Source organism: Coturnix japonica, chromosome 7 (assembly GCF_054131305.1).
Source record: "Coturnix japonica strain WE chromosome 7, WE-NBRP24, whole genome shotgun sequence".
Taxonomy (NCBI): domain Eukaryota; kingdom Metazoa; phylum Chordata; class Aves; order Galliformes; family Phasianidae; genus Coturnix; species Coturnix japonica.
The window spans coordinates 12,046,023-12,068,136 of record NC_140669.1 but is presented as its reverse complement, the minus strand read 5'-3'; the positions used below and the strand labels follow the sequence as shown (position 1 = coordinate 12,068,136).

The 22,114-nt window shown below is 44.0% G+C and overlaps 3 protein-coding genes and 1 long non-coding RNA gene across 9 annotated transcripts in view; 1 reads left to right on the top strand and 3 right to left on the bottom strand.

The window, feature by feature from the left end:
* Window positions 1-410: 410 nt before the first annotated feature.
* LOC146760073 (uncharacterized) lies at window positions 411-5,915 on the bottom strand. Of its 3 annotated transcripts, XR_014948290.1 has the most exons (6): window positions 5,780-5,915; window positions 4,328-4,440; window positions 3,855-3,949; window positions 3,292-3,431; window positions 3,006-3,215; window positions 1,827-2,912 (listed from the first exon to the last, which is right to left on the bottom strand). XR_014948290.1 is itself a non-coding variant. In XM_085553232.1 (3 exons), exon 3 carries the CDS (start codon window positions 1,531-1,533, stop codon window positions 538-540), a length of 996 nt encoding a protein of 331 aa, XP_085409358.1. In that variant the 5' UTR covers window positions 1,534-2,912; window positions 3,006-3,215; window positions 3,292-3,772; the 3' UTR covers window positions 411-537. The 3 variants fall into 3 exon arrangements, 1 of the variants encoding a protein (XP_085409358.1); XM_085553232.1 differs by lacking the exons at window positions 3,855-3,949; window positions 4,328-4,440; window positions 5,780-5,915 and having other exon boundaries at window positions 411-2,912; window positions 3,292-3,772; XR_014948291.1 differs by lacking the exons at window positions 1,827-2,912; window positions 3,006-3,215; window positions 3,855-3,949; window positions 5,780-5,915 and having other exon boundaries at window positions 3,290-3,431.
* LOC107316772 (kelch domain-containing protein 3-like) lies at window positions 1,134-21,944 on the top strand. 2 transcript variants are annotated; one of them, XM_085553231.1, is made up of 8 exons: window positions 1,134-1,166; window positions 8,472-8,718; window positions 9,580-9,659; window positions 10,448-10,526; window positions 12,247-12,367; window positions 13,268-13,454; window positions 13,793-15,325; window positions 17,739-18,887. In XM_085553231.1, exons 3-7 carry the CDS (start codon window positions 9,586-9,588, stop codon window positions 14,463-14,465), a joined length of 1,134 nt encoding a protein of 377 aa, XP_085409357.1. In that variant the 5' UTR covers window positions 1,134-1,166; window positions 8,472-8,718; window positions 9,580-9,585; the 3' UTR covers window positions 14,466-15,325; window positions 17,739-18,887. The 2 variants fall into 2 exon arrangements, with proteins under 2 accessions (XP_085409357.1, XP_085409356.1); XM_085553230.1 differs by lacking the exon at window positions 1,134-1,166 and adding an exon at window positions 11,548-11,594 and having other exon boundaries at window positions 8,556-8,718; window positions 17,739-21,944.
* Window positions 6,769-8,296, bottom strand: LOC146760072 (uncharacterized). Its single transcript, XR_014948295.1, has 3 exons — window positions 8,159-8,296; window positions 7,211-7,301; window positions 6,769-6,907 (listed from the first exon to the last, which is right to left on the bottom strand). It is a non-coding gene; the product is annotated as an uncharacterized LOC146760072 (long non-coding RNA).
* EPB41L5 (erythrocyte membrane protein band 4.1 like 5) overlaps window positions 17,033-22,114 on the bottom strand; it is a 40,978-nt gene continuing 35,896 nt past the window's right edge. For all 3 annotated transcript variants that reach the window (XR_014948289.1, XM_015868631.3, XM_015868632.3), the window contains 2 exons: window positions 21,606-21,739; window positions 17,033-21,167 (listed from right to left, as the gene is read on the bottom strand). Coding sequence is in view for 2 of the 3 variants with exons in the window: in XM_015868631.3 (XP_015724117.1) it covers window positions 21,110-21,167; window positions 21,606-21,739 (192 nt within the window). In the remaining variant the exon portion in view is untranslated. The remainder of the gene's footprint in view (window positions 21,168-21,605; window positions 21,740-22,114) is intronic.

Here is a 22,114-nt window from a genome sequence, read left to right as displayed (position 1 = left end):
AAGTTTCTCCTGTCAATTATCACATTGTTACTGCTGTTTTTAATCTAGTCAGATGGTGAGATTGGCAAATCCCTTCTGCAGGGGCTTCTGGGTGTTATTCTGTAGAGAATCTTGCTTGAAGGACTGATTGCTGCTTTTATGAGAGCCAGTGGGAGTTTGGCCACAGTCCTTCACGCATGTTAATTTGAGGGACTTCCAAATGTTAGCTAATGATCTCAGGCTTCTTTTTATGAAAGATGTGTGGGTATGTTTTGGAGTTTGTTTTTGTTGGTTTTTTTGTTTTTTTCTTTCTTTTTTTCTTGTTCTTAGTCCCTAGCAGGAGGCAATTAAGAGGCTACGGGGAAAGTTACGTACTGAAGCCCCGGATCAGCCTCTCCACAGCTCCTACAGCCCTCTAGCATGAAAAGCTGAGAAGCATAATACTCCAACACTGCCATACATGGGCTCTGAGCACCCTGACTCAGCTGTAGGTATCCTGTTCAGTTCAGAGGAGCTGGACTGGATGCCCTTCAAATGTTCCTTCCAATTCAAACGCTTTTATGATTCTATGAAATTGTAGTTGAAGATGCTTGTATTATTCACCCAGTCCAGACCGTACGCTTTGCATCGCTCTGAGCTGGGTGTCCCTATTGGTGTCCACTTACCATAACTCGAAAAAGCAATTACACTTCTACTTTCCAGGCACCATACAAACAAAGCAGCAGCGACCTCCACCCCAGGGCAGGAAAACACGTCAACACGGCAAGGAGAAGCCGTGTGGGTGGGGAGTTTCACTGCTGGTGGTGTTATGAAACCTCGTGTAGCTGTGAAGGAGAAGTGGAGAGAGAACAAAAAAGATACTACAGAGGCTACAGCACATAGATAGAAAGCCAAGGGCGGGAGCCCAAGCGAGCAGCAGAACTGCAGTCTGAAGCTCGTGCAGAGGCTCTGAGATAAACGCTGCCTTAAAGGGCAGTGAGCTGAGAACAGAACAAAGCAGCCGCTCTCCACTCTTCCCCCTTCCCACCCAAGAACTGAGCTCCCCGCTGCGCTCCGGCCACAACCCCTCACCGCCCGCCCCGAGCCACCACCAGGCCGCGCCCGTCGGGCCGAGCCACCCGCTCCGCTCCGCACCGCCCCGGCCGCATCCACGCAGGCTCGGGCCGGGCCGGGCCGCAGTTCGGGAGGTGAGAAGGAGGTGGGGTGAGGAAGGGGGTGGTGGTGGCAGGGGGCTCGCGGCCGGGTGGGACGGGGCTGGGCGGCTGCGCGGAGCCCTTCCAGCTGCGGGCGGGCCCGACCCAGCGCTCCCCTCCTGATGCTGCGCCAGGGGCGACGTGTGGCAGCTGGGCCGGGGGGCTGAGGGACGGGTGACCCAGGGCCAGCCGGGCAAGATTCGCTCTGGAGCCAAAGCAGGGTGGTTATGCTGGGGTTTTGTTTTTGTTTTGTGCCCAAATCCAGACGACATGGTGAGGGGCAGTGCCCAGAGGGGCTGCAGGCACAGGCCTGGCGGCAAGGGCAGCAATGCTCAGCAGACACCTCAGTGCACACAGCCATCACCCAGAAGGTATGAAACGAAAGGTTGAGTGTGTGAGGAAGGAAGCGGATTCCAGCACATGAGGCCAGCAGTGGGGCCGGCGCTGTGCTCCACTCGGGGACATTCCCCGTACATCCCTCATTTTGCCCATTCCCTTTTCCATGCTCAAAGAGCGTAAAGTGACAGAATGCCTTCCATCCAGCAAAAGACAAAGAAATGCACCCATCCAAATCCCAAGCCAGAGTATGTCTGGCCTGGGATGAATGCTGGACTACAGTAGCTGGGAGTGGGGATTTCTCAGAAAGCCAGGAGCCAGGCAAAAATGAACCCTGTCATTCTGAGCCTGAATATGAAAACAGCTTGCAAAACATTTTTCCAGGCTTTGTAACAAAAGAGTTGGTCTTTCTTTTGCTTTGGTATCTAGGCTACATTGTGCAAGCTCACGCCTATCACTGGTTTTATTCACATGAGTAATTCTATTTGAATTTGGACCGACAACGTGCATGTGTAAAGTTACTTATATGCTTTCTGTCTTCTTTATGTATTGAAGTTATGTGGGTTTGTATTTCTTCCATTTCCTGGTGCAGCCCAGTAGCTGTTGGCATCGAGGTTATTGTGAGGCAGCACAGCTATTTTGACTTTGCATGCCTGACACCTTTTCTTTCCTTGCCAAACTACAAGCTGACTACTCCTTTGTATGTGATCTATTCCAGCTATGCAATCATATCTTGTTTTTATGCAACCATCTTTCATGTGAGTGCTTAAAATCATTTTCTCTATAAAAGATCCTTTTTGTACTGACAGTCTTTCCAGTTGTGCCATCTGATTCTTTTTCAACAAAGAAGTCATGATGTCTTTTATAAATCCTACTACAGTGTATCATCTAAATTCATTGCAATTTTACCATCATATCTGAATGTTTTAATATTTACCAGCTGGAATATTTTATTATTCTCATTGTCAAATACACTCTCTTTCTGCTTTCCTCGAGCTACAGCTTCTGCAGTTCTTGCAGCCTTGTATACTGTCCCTACCCCATTGTTCTGTGCTTGTCTTAAGGGCAAAATGTTTCTGGGATAGGAAAAGTACATTGTCTGTCTTCCATAAAGTGTGGTGGTACGCTGAGTTCATAATCAAGTGTAACCGTAGATGTTTCTTTTCTTCCATCAGAGACTATAAACAATAAGCAAGTAAAATTACGAGCATACATTGTATTACTAAAGTTAAACAGTATTAACTGATGTACTCTCAGCTGTGCATTAAATACCATAATACTGTAATTCATACCTGAGGATGGTAAGCAGACAGGGCAGCCACTGACTCATCTCAACTGCATCCTTTCTTCCTAACCTGGAAACTTGTTCAGTACAAGTAGAGTCGCCCGTAGGAGATTAATTACCTGGAAGTTGTTTTAATGGCAGTTCACGAGTTATCAAGATGATTCAGTTACACCTGAATACAGATGTATTATATTGAACCTCCAGAAATCTACCTTGAAGGAATCCAGCTAGTAAAGTTATTGTAAAATCCCCAAAAGACGCTTTCTAGGAATGTTGAAAACTGCTGTTTCTGAGTGGCAGGGGTGATGACCTGTGCACTGGAATGGCCTATTTCCTCTGGTGAGAGTGCAAGTTGCTTCCAAGGAAAGGGTAAAAGGCCAAGTCCATATTAGACTGCCCTTAGAATGTGGTGAGAGTTTCATCTGTGTGGATGAAAGGAACTGCATGAGAACCAGAAATTGCATTTTCTTCCTGTGCCATGTCTAGAACATGAATTACCTGTTTGTCTCAGCCGATGTTCAAAGGACCATCTTGCTGGTGTGACACTTTATAACCAGGCCAGGTATCCTGGATACACAGTTAGACCACAAGAGAGAACGAGCACTTGCCATCCCTGCGGATGGAGTCACCAGCGTCACCTTAAATGAAAACCAAAAAGATCAGACTTCTAAAGTTAGCATCCTGTTTAGGTCCAGAAGTAAATACAACCCACATGTACTCACATCCATTACCAGCATAAACTTTTGATCGGGGATGGTTGGGGCATTGCATTTATATTTCCATTAAGTGCTGAACCTGCGTCACCTACTGATACCTATTTCTGGAAGCTCCTTCCCAGAAACTTAACTCAAAAATTGGATTGCTGTCAAGTGGTTAATTGCAGTTGTGGGGAAACAGATTTAACAGCTTACACCTGGGGAGATCTACTGCTCAAAGTTACATCTTCTATTATTTTTTCCAATTATTAAAAAAAAAAAAAAAAAAGGCAACAACACAGATTCTAATTTACTAAGGAAAATAAACAGAAAATAAGGAGAAATAAACATATGTTTCATCTGTACCATAAGACTTATTTTGGTGGAGTGAAGAAGGCGATTTCTTCGACATACGAAGATTCAGTGAATTCTTGTTTCCAGACAGCTCTCCCTCCACAGCGCTTGGGAAAGAGGTGAAACATTTACTGCATTATCCCAAACCCACTTGTGATTGTTTAATTAAAAGCAAGCAATATACCTAGCTTGCAGAAAATGCATTTATATATTTAGAATTTATTATAAATATATTTATACTTCTTTGTTTTACGTTATTATATTTGTTACTACTTAAGGACTTGCTTTATAACAGGCAATAGTGCTACATGCTAATGAGGACAACAGATTACTTCTGGAAAAGAGCACAGGGAGAAGATAACAAAAAGGTCAGTTAACAAAAGAAAAACACCACAATAATAATAACAATAATAATAATAATAATAAATCTTCAGTGCAGAGCTTTAACATGACTGTGATCTGAGTTAAGGAAGACAATGGCTTACCCGCAGTGCTCCAGAAGCAGCTGCTGTTCACAGGGACGGATACTTCAATCTCATCTGCTTTGCAGTAAGGGTGCATTGCCCTCGGTGCTCCAGGTACACTCCGGGAATGGTAGCTACGTGCCAGAGAACAGAAGATATGTCATATAGAATTGCTAATTACACGTGGCTGCTTTGGAGTAGTCGCTTCATTCAGAATACCTCTTCACTGCAGAACACATTCAAGAGCACTGAAACGTGACATTGATAACATTTAAGAATGCCACCCTGAATTCACTTCTTGTAAAAATTCAAATAAGAGCTGTTTAACATGAAAGCCCTTCGGATGTTCTCTAAATTTTCAGATCCGTGCAGTCAGCTTTATGAGGAGAACAGGGATGTTACTGTTCTACCCCAAAGTGCCGGCCTTCCTCCCAGCCTCTGCATCACAGCAGACCCACTGTGTGTCTTGCGTTGCCCCCATCCTTCAGCCGCCGGCTTCCATCTCCTTCCCTGCACCCCGGCTCCTCCAGCTGCTTGCTCAGTCACGCAGGAACTGCACATTTACAGCACAAAGCAAGGCCCTCGTTTCGGCTCAGAATTCTAACTAACACGGGAACGTTACTGTTATTCTGTATTGCCACAGCCACCCTGCGCTTGTTGAAAAGTTGAAATCCTGAAGCTAAGCGTCGCTGCCAAGTAGTTTCTGTATTATTTTTGTTTTATTTTTAACCTGGAGACAGTTCCTAACGACTTGAATTTAGGAAATAACGAAACAGTGAACCTCGAGGTACTAAGACACATGTTAAGGCAATGGCAGTATGCGTGAGACGCTGAAAAAAAAACACAGACCCTTCATTCTAAACTATCCCAAACAAATAAAACAAGTGCTTTTGTTCAAATCAGGCCATCATAACTTTCTTACAGGTTTCTGCTCCAAGTTTTTTCTTATTCGTGCAGTCATGTCGGAGCAGCTGTTAGAATAAAGCCAGGACTAAAGCGAGGGGTGGACGATAGGTAGGATCCAGGAAGACCTGTTCAAATGTAATGACTCTTTAAGAGCACTGAGGCATCCAGAAGAAAATGAAGTACTCTGCACAGAAAGGTGCTGAGGGCTGAGCCATTAACAAGAGCAGGAATTCCTTTTTTCCCACAGCAAGTGATTCCATTTCTCATTGCGTTCCAAAAGGCTCAATCCTCTTAAATCTGAAACTTTTCCATCTATTGAAAACAGATGGAAATGAACCGGGGGACCCAGGTAGAAGAAAAGCTTTAATGAGCGTGTATTTAAGAAATACTTCACTAAATCATTCGTCTGAGAAACCACATCTAATAGAAATATAAATAATTATCTAATGAGCGTATAAACTACATTTCCTGGAGTCATTTTCTGTCTTTCCACATTTCCTGAATTATTTTCATTATGAAGCAGTAATGTGGCACCATTAATTGATGAGCGCTCTGTGCTGTACTTACTGTGCTAATTGCAGCTCTCGACGTCCTCGTCTGCGCCGTCAAACAATCGGGATTGATTGCACGGGGTTTATTTTTAGGAGGAAACGGCAGAAGAGTTTGGAGAGCAGCAGCCATTTCTTGTACATTACAGCTGGCTGGGGAGAAGTTGCACACAAATGTCCCGAGTTGTCTTTTTGGGTTGTTTGGTTTGGTGGTTTGTTTTTTTTTTAATCCTGCTGAAATTAGAGCTTCCTATTGGATAATTAATCTTGCTTTTACAGAGCTGAAGCAGAGGGTGCAGCTCAGTGGCATCAGTTTCAAAAGAACAGCAGATTTTCTGTGGAAGCAGGACTTGCAAGGGAGGCAGTTGGTGAACTCTTTGAGTCTGGCTCTTTACAAAGGCAATCTAGGAGTTAAATTTATAATTAAAGACACCATTGATGAAGGATAAGATTCGAGCTGGTTAACTTATCCAAATGGTGGAAGGAAGCAATGTATTAACTGATGTGTTGGGTGACTGCAGGTCTACCTCCACGTGCTGATGCTCAGCAGGTACGAATGGGAGGAGACCCGGAAGCCCAGGCTGGCCTCCTGTCCTGCATCCTGCTCACATGCCCTACACGGAGTTCAGCCAGGGTAGGCAAACACACGGATTGCATTTTGTTGCTGATCTGCTGCACAAAACCAGGAGCATCTTTTGTGGATGCTTATATGAGGGGAGTCAAGGATTGTGTAGGAAGAACAATAATGAGAAATATTTAGAAAGAAGAATAACCAGTTTTAACCGGGAACAAATAAAAGTGAAGGGGACAAGCCCTTTTTACTGTTGTTAAGTATTAACAGCAGAGACCTATCATCTTTTTCTTTCCCATTAAGCTATATATCAGCGGTAGCAGTAACAGCTTTGAGCCCTCACGCAGCACCACATCAGCAAACTGACAGTGCTTTACCTCTGAGGTGTCTCTGTCCCCATTTCTCTGTGGAAGTAGCTGAAAAACAGATGAGCTGAGTGTGGCTGCCCAGGTTTGGTAGAGTCAGAGAGGAGCTGTATTTTATGGCTGCAGCCTTTTCCCTTCTCCGTGGCGTGCCATAAAGCATTATGGACTTGGGCACATATAACGCATCAATGGTTCACAACTGCTAATTTGCCTGGGGAAAAAAGGTAGAGCCACACACTATTGTAAATGCTGCCAATGTCATCTTCTTTCAGACAAAATGCTAAAAGGAAGAATAAAAACAAAGTCATAAAATGAATTAAGCCCAACTTGAAGAGCTCGCCTTAACAGAAGGGCTGCAACGGATTGTCTTGCAGTGCTTTTGTCACCAAGTCTATCCCAGTCTTACAAACAGTAAATCCTAGAGATAATCTTTATAATAAACAAAACCAAATTAGACAGGATTGGATGCGTTCCTTATTAATATGCTGTAGCTATTTTCTATGGCTTGTCTTACCGTAATCTTTGTTTTTCCTCTGCTTCCATACGGCCCGGCCTGCAGGGATCTGTGCTGTAAGCAGTTCCTGAGCACCTTCCTGTCATTGACACTGAGAATAAGAATTGTTAAGTGCAGATTTCATCAGCAGTGAAAATACAGCTTTTGCGAATGGAATAGTTAATAGCTGAAGCTTCTCGTTGTAGCACACTGTCTCATTTTGGCATTGTGGTTTCAGGAGTCACTGTGACAGTTCGGACAAAGGCTTAATAAAATACAAACAGCTTCAACTTGCTACAGATTCCTCTGAGGGAGCGGGAGGTAGAAGGCCAAAAGAAAGTTGGAGTTACTGTTTGCAGGAAGCTGTACCTGGGTGTGGTTTGTGATCGGACAAGATGCATTGCTGCTTTTTTTTGCCATTTCCTGTTGAATTAACCTGGGAAACGAGCTTTAATTCAAGGCCTCTCCCCACAAAGGGAGAGCCTTTGAGCACCGCACTGAGCTCAGAATTTATGCAGGAGGATGCTGTGCACAGGGTGTGTCTGTACCAACAGAACCGGATCTGTCCCTTTCCAGTCCTGGATCCTGAAGGGGAATCCAGCTCTCACTGACACAGTCTTGAAATCAGGAGTCTTTGTCATCTCATTCGATGATGGCACCGACTCAAACCCCTGAATTTGACCTAGTGTTGATTTGTAATGCTTCATAAGATGTATTTTAAAACATTGGGCATGGTGTATTTTGAAGGGGCTGAGAGATAAGCGTAGAATCCCAGTGTTCCCATCTCCACAGAGCACAGTGACATCTTGTGGCAAACTAAGGGATAGTGCCTTTTTTTTTTTTTGCCAGATAGATCCTAATTTCAGCTGTTTTGGGGATGAAAGTCTAAGAAAATTCTGGACAAGCGCTGATGAATTGCTCTTATCCTGGTATTTGCTCTTTCCCAGTTCTGTTTCAAGTGCTGCTTACCTGGAACTCACAGAGAAAGCAGGCGGGCCCTTGGTTTCTATCCTACTGCAGGTGCAGGACGTTGTAGTTTGTGGCTTCAGCTCACCAACATGCTTTGAAAAACAGCTCCAAGAACACACCTGTCCCGGGCTCTGAATCAGCACTGTACGTGCTTTTCTCTGGTTATCACAGACAGCAAAAATGGTCAGGTTGTGATTGATGGGAATGAAAAGAAAACATTGGAATCTTTTATCGTAAAGCAGAAGCTTTTTTGTTTTGTTTATTTTTAAATCTAGTGGGGTTGTTTTTTAAACTTTTTTTTGTCTTTTTACAGACCAAGGAGTGTCTAAGCCCTGTCTGTGATGCTGTGGGACCCTCCCCTGGCATTTGATACTTGGATAGGATCCTAATTGTCAGCATGAAAGGAAAAGCTGCACACCGCGACTGGAAATCTGCAGCCCAGAGGCAGCCCTCTCCCTGCGACCGATACAAACACGCCTGTGTTATCTGCAGGGGGTTTGTTTATCTCTACGGAGGGCGGAACACCACCAGTCTCAGAGACTTTTGGCGGTACAATATAGGTAAGTTTGCCCCTTCACTTACTGGTCAATAGAAAAGAGGAAAATGCATCCAGTCATCGTGAAACTGGGGACACCCCAGAGCTAACAGCTCTGGTTCCTCCATCAAAATAATCTTCTACTTCAAGCAGCTACCTAAGCTTCATAAACGCTTTCAGAGATCAAAGGATGCACGAACTACATTATGATCATTGGGCAAATGGTGGGATTGTTCCCATCGTAGGTGTCCCAGAAGGCTGAGCTTTGAGATCCTTTGTTTGGCCAAAAATACTGATTCATTTACAACATCCTATTTCTAGCTAAGGATGTGACAGAGATTTATTGAATCTTTAACATGGGAATAGTTTATTCATGGAAGAGCGCACAAAAGGAGCGCATGAATACAATACCTTGTAAGACTGCATTAGTAATGCACCATCAAATATGACATTTTCTGAGATTTAATGTATAGTGTTTCCTGTTCAATTGTTGTTAGTAGATAAAACTCAGAACTGTGCTCATGGAATAGCTGGGTTTTGGTGTAGCTAACCATATAGCATTAAAGTAAAAACCAAACTGCCATTCCACATACGTTTGCTATATAGAAAAATGCACTTAATTGTGGAATTGTGGGGGAGGTGCCTCAGTCTTCTGAACTAACAGAGGCAAGATGACCCAAGGCAGATTTATTTTAAGATTGCCTGCATCAGAGTGGCATTTTTTCACTCTCCTCAATAGTAGAAGAAGGTAAATGAAGAAGTGTTTGTTAACCTTCGTGCCTCATTGACTCTGGGTGTGCAGCCACATCCAAAGCTGATCCTTTTTCTTTTTGTCTTTATGTTGAGTTCACTGCTGTCTTAACTTAACTTGAGCTTTGGCTTCTAGCGAGGAATGAATGGGAAATGCTGGACTGCTCGGGAGATGGCCCAGGAGAACTGGAAGAACATTCAATGGTGGCTTATAAGGTAGTAAAGGAAAATTTACGTTGTCTGTATCCTAACACCTATTTTCCTAATGTGCAGTAAAATAAAACTCTATCTGTTATTATGTACTAAGGCCTCTGTGTCAGTGCCATTCTGAGTGTAGCTGCACAGGGTCCTAGCATGTTTCCATATCAAGTCCCAGCATTTCAGTTTAGCAGCCGTGTGCAGCTCCCTGATTTCCTCACTTAACACTCAGTACATAATAGTAATACAAAATACAGACCTTGGCAGCACATTCTTTGACTTAGCTGTACAGTTGTAACAGTTGCTCTGAATTCATTTGCATGATAAGCAACAGCATGAAAACATTCATTTAGGAACTTGCATAGAAAAGGAACGGGGGAGTGAAGACAAATAAGAATTACAGCTTCACTTGTGAAGGGGAATCAGAATTTAGGATATCAGGAGCTGCAGTGCAATGCAATCCTCCTACAGTCACACGTAACCTAATATTACTACCTGAGCAATGTCTCAGAGAGCTCCAGGTGTGCATCCCTCACGTTTTCCCACACAGTGATGAAGTGTGTGCTTCTGGGATGCCGTCCCTGTTCAAACAGCACAATGTTCAGCGGGGCTTCCTGCTGGGGAGGATAAAAACACAATTAAAAGTTGGTGGCTTGCAACACCTCAAGAATTCTTACCAGGTTATCGCTTGCATTATTGTTAATTATATTGTGATGCTGTCAGCCTTTTATTCACACAGTTATTTTTGCAATTATTTACATGCTACGTGCCTACCTGTACATGGTAAATATCATTCCATTTTGCAGGGCACCCTGTATATTTTTGGTGGAATGGTGGATTCTGCTTTCACACAAGCAAAAACCCCTCTCTGGATGTATGACACAGGTATGATACACAATAGCCAGGACATTCCATGGCCATAGGTACTAAGAAGCAGTAAGAACCAACCTGCTTTCCAAGAAGAAATGTGTGCAAAACTGAGGACACGATTTTCCTCTAAAATTAGGCTGTTAAAGCTTTCAAAGGAATCAGCTCTTCCTTTAATTGCAAGGTTATTAGTGTTATTATTATTATTACTTAGGAAAGCTTAATGCACTTTCATGTCTCTTTTTGCTTTCCTCCTCCCTGCCCCACATTTTCTGCTCGGCCACATTATGGCCTCTTTGCTACTTCACTGCGTAACCCCAAGTCAGCGGGTTTGTTTTAGCCTTTATTTCCCAACATGGAAATACCTGCTGCTACAGCAGAGATTCTCAGATAGAAGCTTCTGTGTACCATACACGTAATAGGAGAAGGTCACTCACGGTACTTACCAGTGAAAATTGTGAACGAGTTATTCGGAAGTTCTGTGCCTTTTATTCGTGGTCATTATTTCAGTATTTTCCTTGCAAGTGTAGCTTTTAATAACACGGACTTGTAATTCTTCCTTATTCTTACCAGCTGCTGAGTATCTGGTACCTCTGGTCCTTCAGATCAGTGGTTTTTGACTGTTACCCAAGGACTGGTCTTAAGCAATCTGTGAAAAGGAATGAGAAAAATGAGGCTGTGGTTGTAAGGGTTACATAATAAATAACAGGAGCCGTACCTGCACTGGAAAGATGTTGATTCTTCAAGTCCAGAAAGCCACAGGTTATTTTTTACAGTGAGAATTTAGCTTTAGGAAACAGAAAATCCAATATGGCATCTCAGTGCTTTGATAGCAGATAAGGATACAGGAAAACTATCAAACTGTCAGCTCCCCGGTGCTGCTGCGTTAGGGGAAGCAGATTTCTGCATCCTTGTCAGTAGAAAACACCAAGATGAGATTTACTGGAGAACTGGATTTGTAAGTTGAAGCACTGATGTCGGAGGAGTGTCCTCTTGTGGTCCGGGATATAAACTGCGCTTTATTAAAATAACCCCCCAGATTCTGCAGGATGGACAGAGGGCCGCCACGTACCAGCAGAGATGGAGGTAAGGAGCCAGGAAGTGGCGAATGTGTGAATCAAATGCCTGTTGCTTTGTTGATTAAACAGATTGCTTTGAAATATGTTCCGCCAAACAGTTCCAAACTAATCTCTTCGGAGACATGTGGCCACACTTTATTTCTTTGCACTTGCAATAATTAAGGCTTTTTCCTTCTTTAAAATTGCTGCTCTTAACTTTCTATATAGCACTGAAATTTTAAGCCCTCTCTCTTCTTACTACTTTTTCTGTTTTTTCTAAAATCCTTATAAAGAAAACCAATTTTAGATGATTCATTGCAACCACCAATGCTTTTAAAACGGGGCTCTGAGTACGGATGGGCAGCCCCATTAATACATTTTAAAATGCAAAGTGCTGCAGCATTTTGTATTTCTGTAGTCTGAGCACATAGAGATACTGCCGCTTTTAAATGAAACCTTACATTAAGCACTGAGGCAATGGTCTAATGGATTGGTTTTGTATCACTGCATGTAAAGAATGACTCGCGGGGTTGCTTCAGTTGTGGCTTTATCCTGTAGTTTCAAAGAATTTTAGCACAACCCAAAGGAATGGCTTTTGTTACTTGGAAATATTGCCAAGCCGGATTGATATGACTTGGTCTGTTAACATTTCTTTTTGCTTTATTACTAAACTGTTTCAGAGTTTGGCACCTACTAACAGAAAAGGCCACAGTGCAGTAGTTCACCACGCCAGCATGTACATCTATGGGGGATACGTTGGCATCAGAGGCATTTCACAGGAATTCTGGACTTTCCATTTTGGTAAGTTTAAAAGTTCGTTACATTTTGATGCAGTACAATCAGTGGGAAATTATGGCTGCTGTGGAATAGCGTGGTTCACTGTGTGAAGAAAATTCCTATTGGCAGTAATGTTACAAGTTAGATTTGGCTTCTGTTCAGCAGCATTTAATTACGAATTCTGTCAATTAAACTAATCCCCAGCTGAAATCGGTTGGACTGAATTACACTGGAAGAAGTTCTGCAATATTTGCCAGTTTTGGAGCTGAGAAATCAGGGAGCCTGGTTCTGTTCACTGAATTCTTCAGGGTTTACCAAAATCTTCCAGTTGCAGCAGAGACCTTCCATGAGTTCAGCCTGCTGACGCCATCTCCAGAATCTCCAATCTAGAACAGAACACAGGGATATAAACCTGGCAGGAGATGGTTTCGTTGGCATATTCAACATCAGTCTTGTGGCTGCAAACCCGATGATTCCCAGAGACTTTCTAAAATGGAAAGCTTTTGTTATCTGGTGGCCATTTGGGAGCTGTGTTGAAATGCATGATGGTTTATCTCATCCTTCATTCCCTCTCAGGAAGAATGAACACCGACATTAATGAAAGGATGTTTTTGTTGACTGATTTCCCTCTTCTACCTGGGAAATTATCTTTCCATGACAGAGCCGATGAATTACCTAAGCCACAGGAAAAACTGCTCTGTAAATAAAATCTCCATAGCATCTGCCGTGCAGCATCTGATATTTTCATTCTACGTTTTTGCACTTCTTCAGCGTCAGAAATTAAACTGTTAACTTCTACCATAGTAAGGTTAGAGCAGAACGTCCCTGTTTTCCAATAAAGTGGTTACTTTGTTATTGAAATAAATCCATTTTCAAATAATAAGATAAATTTGGTAAATTTATGAATCAATACTCTCCTTTCAGATACAAGAACATGGTTGTATGTTTCCACCCCACCTCACAGCACCGGCCCAGGACCTCGCCATGGTCATTCAGCAGTGGTTTATCGTGCAGCCATGTACCTCTTTGGAGGACTGGTGGGGCTGAATGAACAGAAAGATTTATGGAAGTGGGACTTTGGAAACAGCAGCTGGCATAACATCAGAACGAGGTACAGAATATTGTTTGTTAATCTGCATTGACAGAGAAAGAGAATGGTTCTTACCATACGATACTGCATGCAAGCAGAGGGAAAATAGATTCCTATCTTCCTTGAAAGGAATTACTCAGATTAAGACCTGGTACCACTGCCATCCCTGAGGCTCCACTTGGCTTTGCTAGGGAGGGCTGTTGGTAACACATTGGTGCAGGTGTCAGCAATATCATTTTGATGCCACAATGCAGCTGTTCAGTGGTCATTCTCTTGAGTCAGAAGAAAAACAGAGGCTAAAATCATTGTTAGATTCTTTTGTTGGTGTCCCTGCAATTGCTGTTTTCTCTTGTATTTAGCCAAGGACCTCCTCCAGCCGTAGGTCATGCTTCAGTAGTCTTCAAAGACTCAATGCTGGTTCTTGGTGGAGGGATTTCCAACTCCAGTCCTAACGAAGACCTCTGGAAGTACCATTTCCATACACAGACATGGAAGAAGCTGAGTGGCATTACAAAGGCAAGCTTTTCTCCTAAAACGTATCACTGCATGCTGGGAATTGGCGCTGGCTTTCAAACTACCTCAGATTTCACTAATACAATCCCCAGTCCCTGGAAGAATAAGAAGCACCACCAGCACTCCCACTTCTGCAGCTACTTCCGCCAGCAGCTCGCATACCGAGCGTTCAGCAACCAGGACAGTGGTGCCATTGAAATGAAAACCTTTAGCTTCCCTCTGGAGCCAGTGGGCTTCTGTGCATTTCAAACCACTTCAGATGTGGAACAAGACCCAAAGAGAGCAACAAGAGTTTTGGTGAAGGACGGGTCTGCCCCTTTGTTTATCTCTTCAGAAAAGGAGACTTTTGCTGCTACTGCACTTGTGGAACAAGAGGGAACCAGCTGTCAGCCTGCAGCTGCAGGAGATGAAGTCAGCAGCGATGCCAATGTGCTGCTGGTCATTGGAGGCAAACCTTTGTCCAGCTTCTCTGAAATCTCATTCTGGCAAATGGGCTTTGATAGCTTCTCATCCCTTTGAACGCAAAGCAAGAGGACAAATCCCCACCAACCTGCTGGGAGGCAATGAACCAAACAGTGTTTTCAGTTTTCTGTCAGTTTGCTGTGAAAAGAACAAACCCTTCTCACACATGCTATGCACAGGTTTTTCTTTTTACATGAACAAAAACCTCTCTATATGTGTAAGCCACAACTGACATAAAAATTACAGTTCCCGGGAGGAGCTTGTTGGAGCTCTGCTGCCATTGTTACTTTTCCCTTCTGATCACCTTACAGCCTTAAGTTGCTGTGGCTGATGCTGCATTGAAAATCAGATCTGCAGCACCCCCTACTGGCTCCAGAACTGCCATTTCAAGTGTTTGCTCATCTTGCAGTGTGCCAGAAGACACACACCTCTACGACTGCAGTGTAATGCAGTTTGGGAATGTTACTGTCACGTTTGGCTGTGAGGGAGCTGATGAATCCTAATGGCTTTTTCTTCAAAGAACCTTCCTTGCATAGTGTGTCTGCAACAGCAGAGAGCACGTGCATTGAGTGCACAGCACCAAGTGTGTTACACATTTCCCCTCTGCACCAGGGAAATCCTGAGCCTTTGTCAGGTTTGTTTTCCTTTGTGTAAAACTTCATGATTCACCAAGAAAGGGGTTTTCTGGAGAGAGAACATTGTCCAGCATTTCAGGTTTCACGAGCTTAAAAAACACATTTCCATTTTCCAAACAACAAAGATCTTACCTTTAGGAACAAAGAGAGCACTCCCGCAAGCACCAGCCAACTCACAGCAATCCTGCAGGCCTTATTGCTGCTCAGGCTTTGGATTCCTTCTCCAGGATCATGAATTGCCCACATGGAGGAGACACGTTTAGAGCTTCTTACAGCAACCAGGTGAGCACATGCAGGGCGCTGCAGCCTTAACTCAGCAGCAAGCATTTCTTTCTCTGGCTGTCATGTCTGTTCTGGCATTATCCCGAGAGCTGCTGTAATATACAGACTTTTATCTAGGATTGATGAGGGAATAAAATTTATCTGGAAAGCTTAACAATAAAGCAGTGATTTGCCAAGGAATGAGAAGGTCTCCTGGCATATCCGTGTATCCTGGGGATGCCCAGCAGCCCAGGAAAATGCCATCCAGCCTCTGCCATTCCTTTTGTGCTCCCCCAGCCTCCCTTCCCTTTGGCAGCCCCACAGAGGGCGCAGCATTTACTTGGAGCCAGTGCAGGCAGGACACGAGCCAGCTCTAAGGAGAAGGCCTGGCATAGGGAGCAAAAAGCAGCTTGCAGGACGTGCCCATCTCCTCCACGTCCTCCCCTCCCAGAAGGTGAGCTGAGCTGGGGCTGCATTAACACTTCTGATATCCAAGACCTACACGTGTAATCCTTGCTCATACCATGGTCTGATACTCCCTGAGCTGTCCTGCTTCAGAAGTCGGTGCCACCAACTATACCCAGGTAGTTCCGCTCCTGCTTTCCTGGAGCAGTACATTTGTTATCTGATATAGAGGAACAGCAGAAGCTCTGTCAATGTGCTTCTGTTATTTCTCCATGCCTGCAGCAGTTCGTGAGAATTCATCCTGGGCCCAAGCCAGTGACTAAAAGCTGCAGCCATCTGAATGCTCTGAGGCAGCCTGTGTGAAATAATGAATGGAATTAGTCCAGCTGATGGCAGCTACTTAGTAACAAACCAGCACTGCTTTTTGGCTGGACACGGAGCAGAAGGGCTGTCACTGAAGTGATGATTTAAAGTGTCTCTGAAAAAGGGAAGTTTGCATTTATTCGCTAAGCCCACAGCCTGATTCGATCCATAGAATAAAAGCAAAAGGCTGCAACGTTCTGTAATCTCATGTAAGATGTGAGATGTACTATTGGATCATAAATCACATATCATGAGAACAAAGCTATCAGCCTTAAGCATCTCCAACTCACTGTCTTTAATTACTACTTGCTTTCTGAATGTCAAAATGCCTGAATAGTAGGAGGATTTTTTTTTTAAAATACAGACACTTCACACAGAGGGTGGCTTTAAAAAAAAAAAAAAAGAAAAAGAAAGAAAAGCCAATCTATTTTCAATATATTTTCTTATAAATGCATTAGAAGAACAATTGAGGCACTCACCAGTGGGATCTTAGTTTGACCTACACAGAAAACATGCCACAAGGGAAATGACTTTATAGGAGCTCCGCTATTAAGCTGGAACTACTGCACTCAATGGAATCTCAGAATGGCCTGGGTTGAAAGGAACCACAATGATCACCTGGTTTCAACCCCCTGCTGTGTGCAGGGTCACCAGCCACCAGACCGGGCTGCCCAGAGCCACATCCAGCCTGGCCTTAAATGCCTGCAGGGATGGGGCATCCACAGCCTCCTTGGGCAACATGTTCCACCCTGTGTGAAATCACTTCCTTGTGATACGCCACTGAGAAACTGAGAATCTTACACTTTAACTGGCAGGCTCAGTGGCAAAGCATCTGTCAGCCACGTACCTGTGGGCTGTGAGCTCAGGGAGCAGCACTGCCAGCCCCACTGACCCAGGTCTCAGCCACCTCTACCTGCCACAGCGCAGCACAGAAGTGCTTAAGAACGACTCCCCCAGACATTCGCAGGGACGTGGTGTATTTCAGACACAACTACAGCACAAACATTTCCAGGTCGGGTTGTGGACTACACAGATCACAGTTTCTCGTTCCCGTGTACAGTTTCTACACGGATGGCAGTGCAGCGCCCAAAGCCGGTCATACATCACCACTGTGAAACAGGAGCAAGAGGGTGCACTTTGTTTTATAAAAAAAAAATCCAAATAAATTATACACCGAGAGCTGCCGCCGAGCTTTACATATAAAAAGGTACAAATACAGCAGTTAGTGTGGCTTTAACAAAATCTAGCTAAAAAAATACTCTCACGTACTTCAAAAATAGGTTTCTCCAGTTACAGGGAGGGGGGTGGGTGTGTGTTTAGGAAGCAAAGTGCTCAAGCCCAACAACACTAAGGAGGTGCACTCAGCAGAAGCCCCGTGGCTCCCTGCTGTGACACAGCACACACAGCAGTGCCCACCCCTCATCCCAGCACATGGGCACAGCCCGTTCCTTCTGTGGTGCTGACACTCGGACCAAACACACGTGGATGACACCTGCATCACAGAAGGCCATTAGCACGGAGTTCTGGTTTTTGGTATCAAAGCTACGATTGTCTGTCTAGCCGTGACATTAATGCATCTAATTAGCTACATGGTTTTACTGCTGCTTTCTAACTATCTTTTACGGTGAATCACCCCTCTTTTGTTTTCTGATTGCTTTTTTAACAGAGTTCCTATGCATCCATCTCTCACCTGCACTACAGGCACAGCACAAGGGTACAAGTTGGTGAGTACAGGCTGGAGGTCAGTCAGCAGCTCATAAAGTCCTTAGAAAAATGATATCTGTAGATATATATATAGGAACATATATATAACTTTTTAAGGGATCTGGCTTTTTCCAAATGACCACAGCGCAGCACGTAGCTGTATTTCTTCATTCCTTCCAGCCCTCAAAGCTTTTAAGTGGTCAGCAGGCCTGCCAGCATCCCAGCATCAGATTAACACTGAGGTTTCATGTATCAGTCTCTTTAAACATATACAGATAAAATAAGCTTTCTGGGGGTGACTGAACCTTCCAGCCCATCAACCAATAAATAGCCATGGTAGGAAAACTCCTCAGTAGCACACTGGGACTCACTGACACTCTATAGCATTAGCTGCAGGAACCTCTTGTCCACTCCCATTTGATTAAGTACAAGTGGTAAGTGATGCTACGTTACCTGATGGTCAGTCACAACACGAGGCCTGTAGCTTTAAAACAAAACAAGTGATGCTAAGCTACAGGACGTTCAGATATTACGTGCCTGTTCAGATCACACAGCTGTGGTGTCTCAGTCTCTTCAGGCTCCCCATACAAACAAATGGAATGGCTAAATAAGCTACATTGAGTTAAACAGATCTGCCTATTTCCTTCAGCTACCAGGACACTGCTGGGAAGAGCTGGGTTTGCAGCCTCAATTCTACTGGAAATTGCAGCTCTTGAACTTAAAAGCTGAAAATGTTGAATTTTTAAGTAAAACGTCAAGTATTTGGCTATTGGAAGTGGAGGAAAACCTTGCCTCGATGAAATTGTCCCATGTGGGAATTTAAATTCAACATTCCCTCCATCACCATCACTCCAGCCACGCTGACAGTGTAACAATGGGGACTTAGGAGGCCACATTAACCGTGCGTTACTTACTTGGTTTTTAGGCTTTGGGTTCTTTTTTTGCTATATGTGATTGCCCAGAAGGAAACTAATGACGGTATTTAGCACTCAGTACTTTAAAACTGTAAACTTCTGTTATTATACTTCTGGGAGAAATTCAAGCTAACAGTTCACAGAGCTCCTGAACCCAATGGGAAGAGTCAAATATCAAACATGCCTTAAAGAAAATGCTTCTGCGTTCTGTCTATTTACAAAACCAACACATGTAGTTGGTGAATGCCAGCTCAGCTGCTGAGCAAACAGATCGATAGTGAGTGCCAAGTTTCCCCACACAGTGCTGGCTTTGTGCAGGCAGCAGACTGTCGCAGCCATAGCTTCCCTTTTTTGCTGCAGGAACTTTTCTGGCAACTCCGTTAATCCACACTAAGACATTTGATATTTGAATCGGGCATCTTTTATGTTTTAATATGTAATAAGGCTCAGGGTTCAAATATGAAAAGCCAGTACTCTGCTGGAAGCAATGATAGGAGGTAAGCACTGGCTACCAGAAGCACAGCACTTGGACCCAAAGAGCAGCTCCCCTTTAGCTGGCAGTGCTGTGAGTGGGGAAGTGTGCCTGAAGCTCCTGCCATCAATTCTGACTCTAGGTTACACAGGCAAAGGCTGCTCATCACTCCCTGTAACGTATGTCAGCCACAATTGCTCCCAATGGTCCTTATGGTTTTCTATTAAGGCCTCTGAGGTTTTGAGGAGTGGCATTGGGCTGTGTAAATGCTGACTCTCAATCAGCATCTTGGATAAATTCATGAGAAGAGCCATAAGAACACCCACGACATCCCCTAATCTGCAAGCAGCAGCCCAGCAGGACACCAGCTTACCTGCACAGCGCACAGTGCTTTGGTCCAACTGTTTGCCCACACAGTTACGTTCATGCAGCAGGCACGCACAAAGAAAGTTGTGCATACAGGTTTCTAACTCACTTTCACATTTAAAATCGTTCCTAAGAACCCCGTGTATATAAACAGTTATAAAGAGCAGCACTGTGCAGAAAACATCCTCCAAACCCAGTCATATGTACAAACCTCTTCCTGAGAAGGATCCCAGTTGCTTCAACTGTGCTTCCCTGTTTAGAGATGTGGAATTCATCCCCGGCCTTCCACACTTCTCCTTCCTCTGACTCTGCACTGGTATTTTCACAGGATATATTCCCAGGCTCCACATTCTACCTCTACACAGGGATCCTGAAGCCCAGGACAGGCTTCACTCTGTGTGTGTTATCCTGTATTTCACCTGAGCACCAAAAGGCCTTTTCCAGCACTGTGGAGCACACTCTTGCAAGTGCTCCTACCTTTCTTGTAGAAGCAGGCAAACTGCTCTTGGGAATGTTTCATCTCTCTCCCCCATTCTCATCTTACTCTGTATTTTGTCCCATACACAACCAGAACAGCAGAACAGGGTTCAAGGTGGTGTTAAGAACTGACCTAGTTGTACCCTCACACCTTATCCTGCGTGTGAAGTATTCTCCAAAGCACAGGACCTCAAACCAATACCTAGCAACAACATGACCAGAAACAAGGGAAATCTTGTCCTTCCTAGCCCTGAATGACTACAGAAATAACCAAAAAGCAGTTCCTGAAGTAAGTTACGCTCACAACTTCACTACTTCAATGCTGAAAACAAAAAACATACATCTGTAGCCTAAATACACAACTGTATTTGAGTCACAGAGGAAATGAAAGAACCGGTGTTGAAACGTGAGACCTCTGCTGCAATCTGCTAACGCTAAAAGAAGTTTGGCAGGTTAACTTTCCTTTTCCTGGTGGCAATGAACAGCTCAGATCCAGTCAAAGTAGTTTGTCCTGTAAGAAGAGGTGCAAAGATTACCAAGAGCTTTAAGGCCAAAAGGAGCATGTGTGGCAGTACAACAAAGGAAACCCAGGGTGACTAACGACACAGAAGAAAATGATCTTGGCCACGTGAAACAGTCATCGCTACTGTGAGCCACCACACACAGCGCGGCCACAAGGTGGCCCTACAAGTTCTCCTAATCTTCCCACTATTTCTTTACAAAGCACAGGGATACGGTGTTCAAACAGAGCTAACATCTCAGTGATCACCCTCCCGTAACATTGGAGAGGCAGCACAGGGTACGTAAGACTAAACCAAGTGTGAGTGGAACACAACTACATTTTGTTCCTCCAGTGTGATACTTCATTTCTCTTGAGGGAGAAGATCAAACTTTCACATGGTTTTTACATTTCGGCTCAGACTGTAATTCCAGTTAGATTGCAATTCATGTGAAAGTCTCTTCCCGGATTCTAGCAAACCAGCTGGCTGTTTTGCTCCCATTCAGCAAGAGTTTCATCCCATGCAAAAGTCTTTCAGAAGGATCCCTTGTAGATGTCGGAAGATTTGAGTTTTTACTGGGTGTGAAGTACAGAAGCTCCATCTTCTAGAGTTCAGTGGTGAGTAAACATTTCGTTTTCACTGCAGCATCCTCAGCGACTGGGCTGGAAGGGGAAAAAGTAACGCCCCGTGAATGCACTTCTACAAACAGATAGATCTGCCATGAGGGACTTATAAAGTGAGAGGTGTTGATGGGAGCAAACTAAGAATTAAGTATCATTCCCAAGAGTAGCAATAGCTGCTGCTTCAATCTAACAAGCCCCAGGAACAAACCTTTCCAGTGGACAACCTGCAGAAGGGCAAACAGAACTAACTTCCAATAACACATCACTGCCACCCACTTTCTGCTTTCCTTTTCTTAAGAGGTTCAATAACAGAACTGGTCACGGCAGCAAATTGTGCCTCACCAGTACAGCAGAATGGAATAGCAAGAGGAAACTGCTACCAACTCTGATTCCCATAAAGCTTGGAAGAAAAAGAGAAGGAGGAAGAGGGCACACGCTTCCTCTCCATCCCATATGGAATGTGTACCAAGAATTTACCTTGCAAGGACTTCAGCTGTCTGCTGGCACGGTGGCAATCCAGCTGATGACAACAGAGCCTCTGTGCTGCCTTTCACTGCTTTCAGAGATAAGGCAACATCATTTCCCAAAGGCCCGTTGGACATTAGTCTGCTCTGAATTGGGGAGAAAGAAAAAGGAAACTGAAATAGAAACCTGCCAGTACTAGACACACTAATAATAATGTGGTTATTTACAACAGGGAATTAAGATCCTTCAAGTTTGAACTAAATGTAAGTTCCCAAACTTCACAGCATTTACCTGCAATGCACCACAGCAAAAGAAAGAGATTCAAATAAATATTTTAATATACCACCTCTAGTTTATCTCAGCTTGAATTTAGTTTTGGTCTGATGCACTGCTCTATGTGCTTTCAAGTGAATATAAATTATTATCTTTTACTCATGTTCTTGTTTGTTAATCATGACCAAAGCTCTCTTCCTCCTCCCCCTGCACCCCTTTTCTCCCCTGAAGTTGCCTTTTACACACTC

Coding starts and splice junctions, on each gene's coding strand:
- LOC107316772 (XM_085553230.1), top strand. CDS start 8,556: ATGAAAGGAAAAGCTGCACACCGCGACTGGAAATCTGCAGCCCAGAGG. Junction 12,368..13,267: donor ATTCTGGACTTTCCATTTTG/GTAAGTTTAAAA, acceptor CTCTCCTTTCAG/ATACAAGAACATGGTTGTAT. Junction 13,455..13,792: donor TGGCATAACATCAGAACGAG/GTACAGAATATT, acceptor TCTTGTATTTAG/CCAAGGACCTCCTCCAGCCG.
- LOC146760073 (XM_085553232.1), bottom strand. CDS start 1,533: ATGGCTGTGTGCACTGAGGTGTCTGCTGAGCATTGCTGCCCTTGCCGC.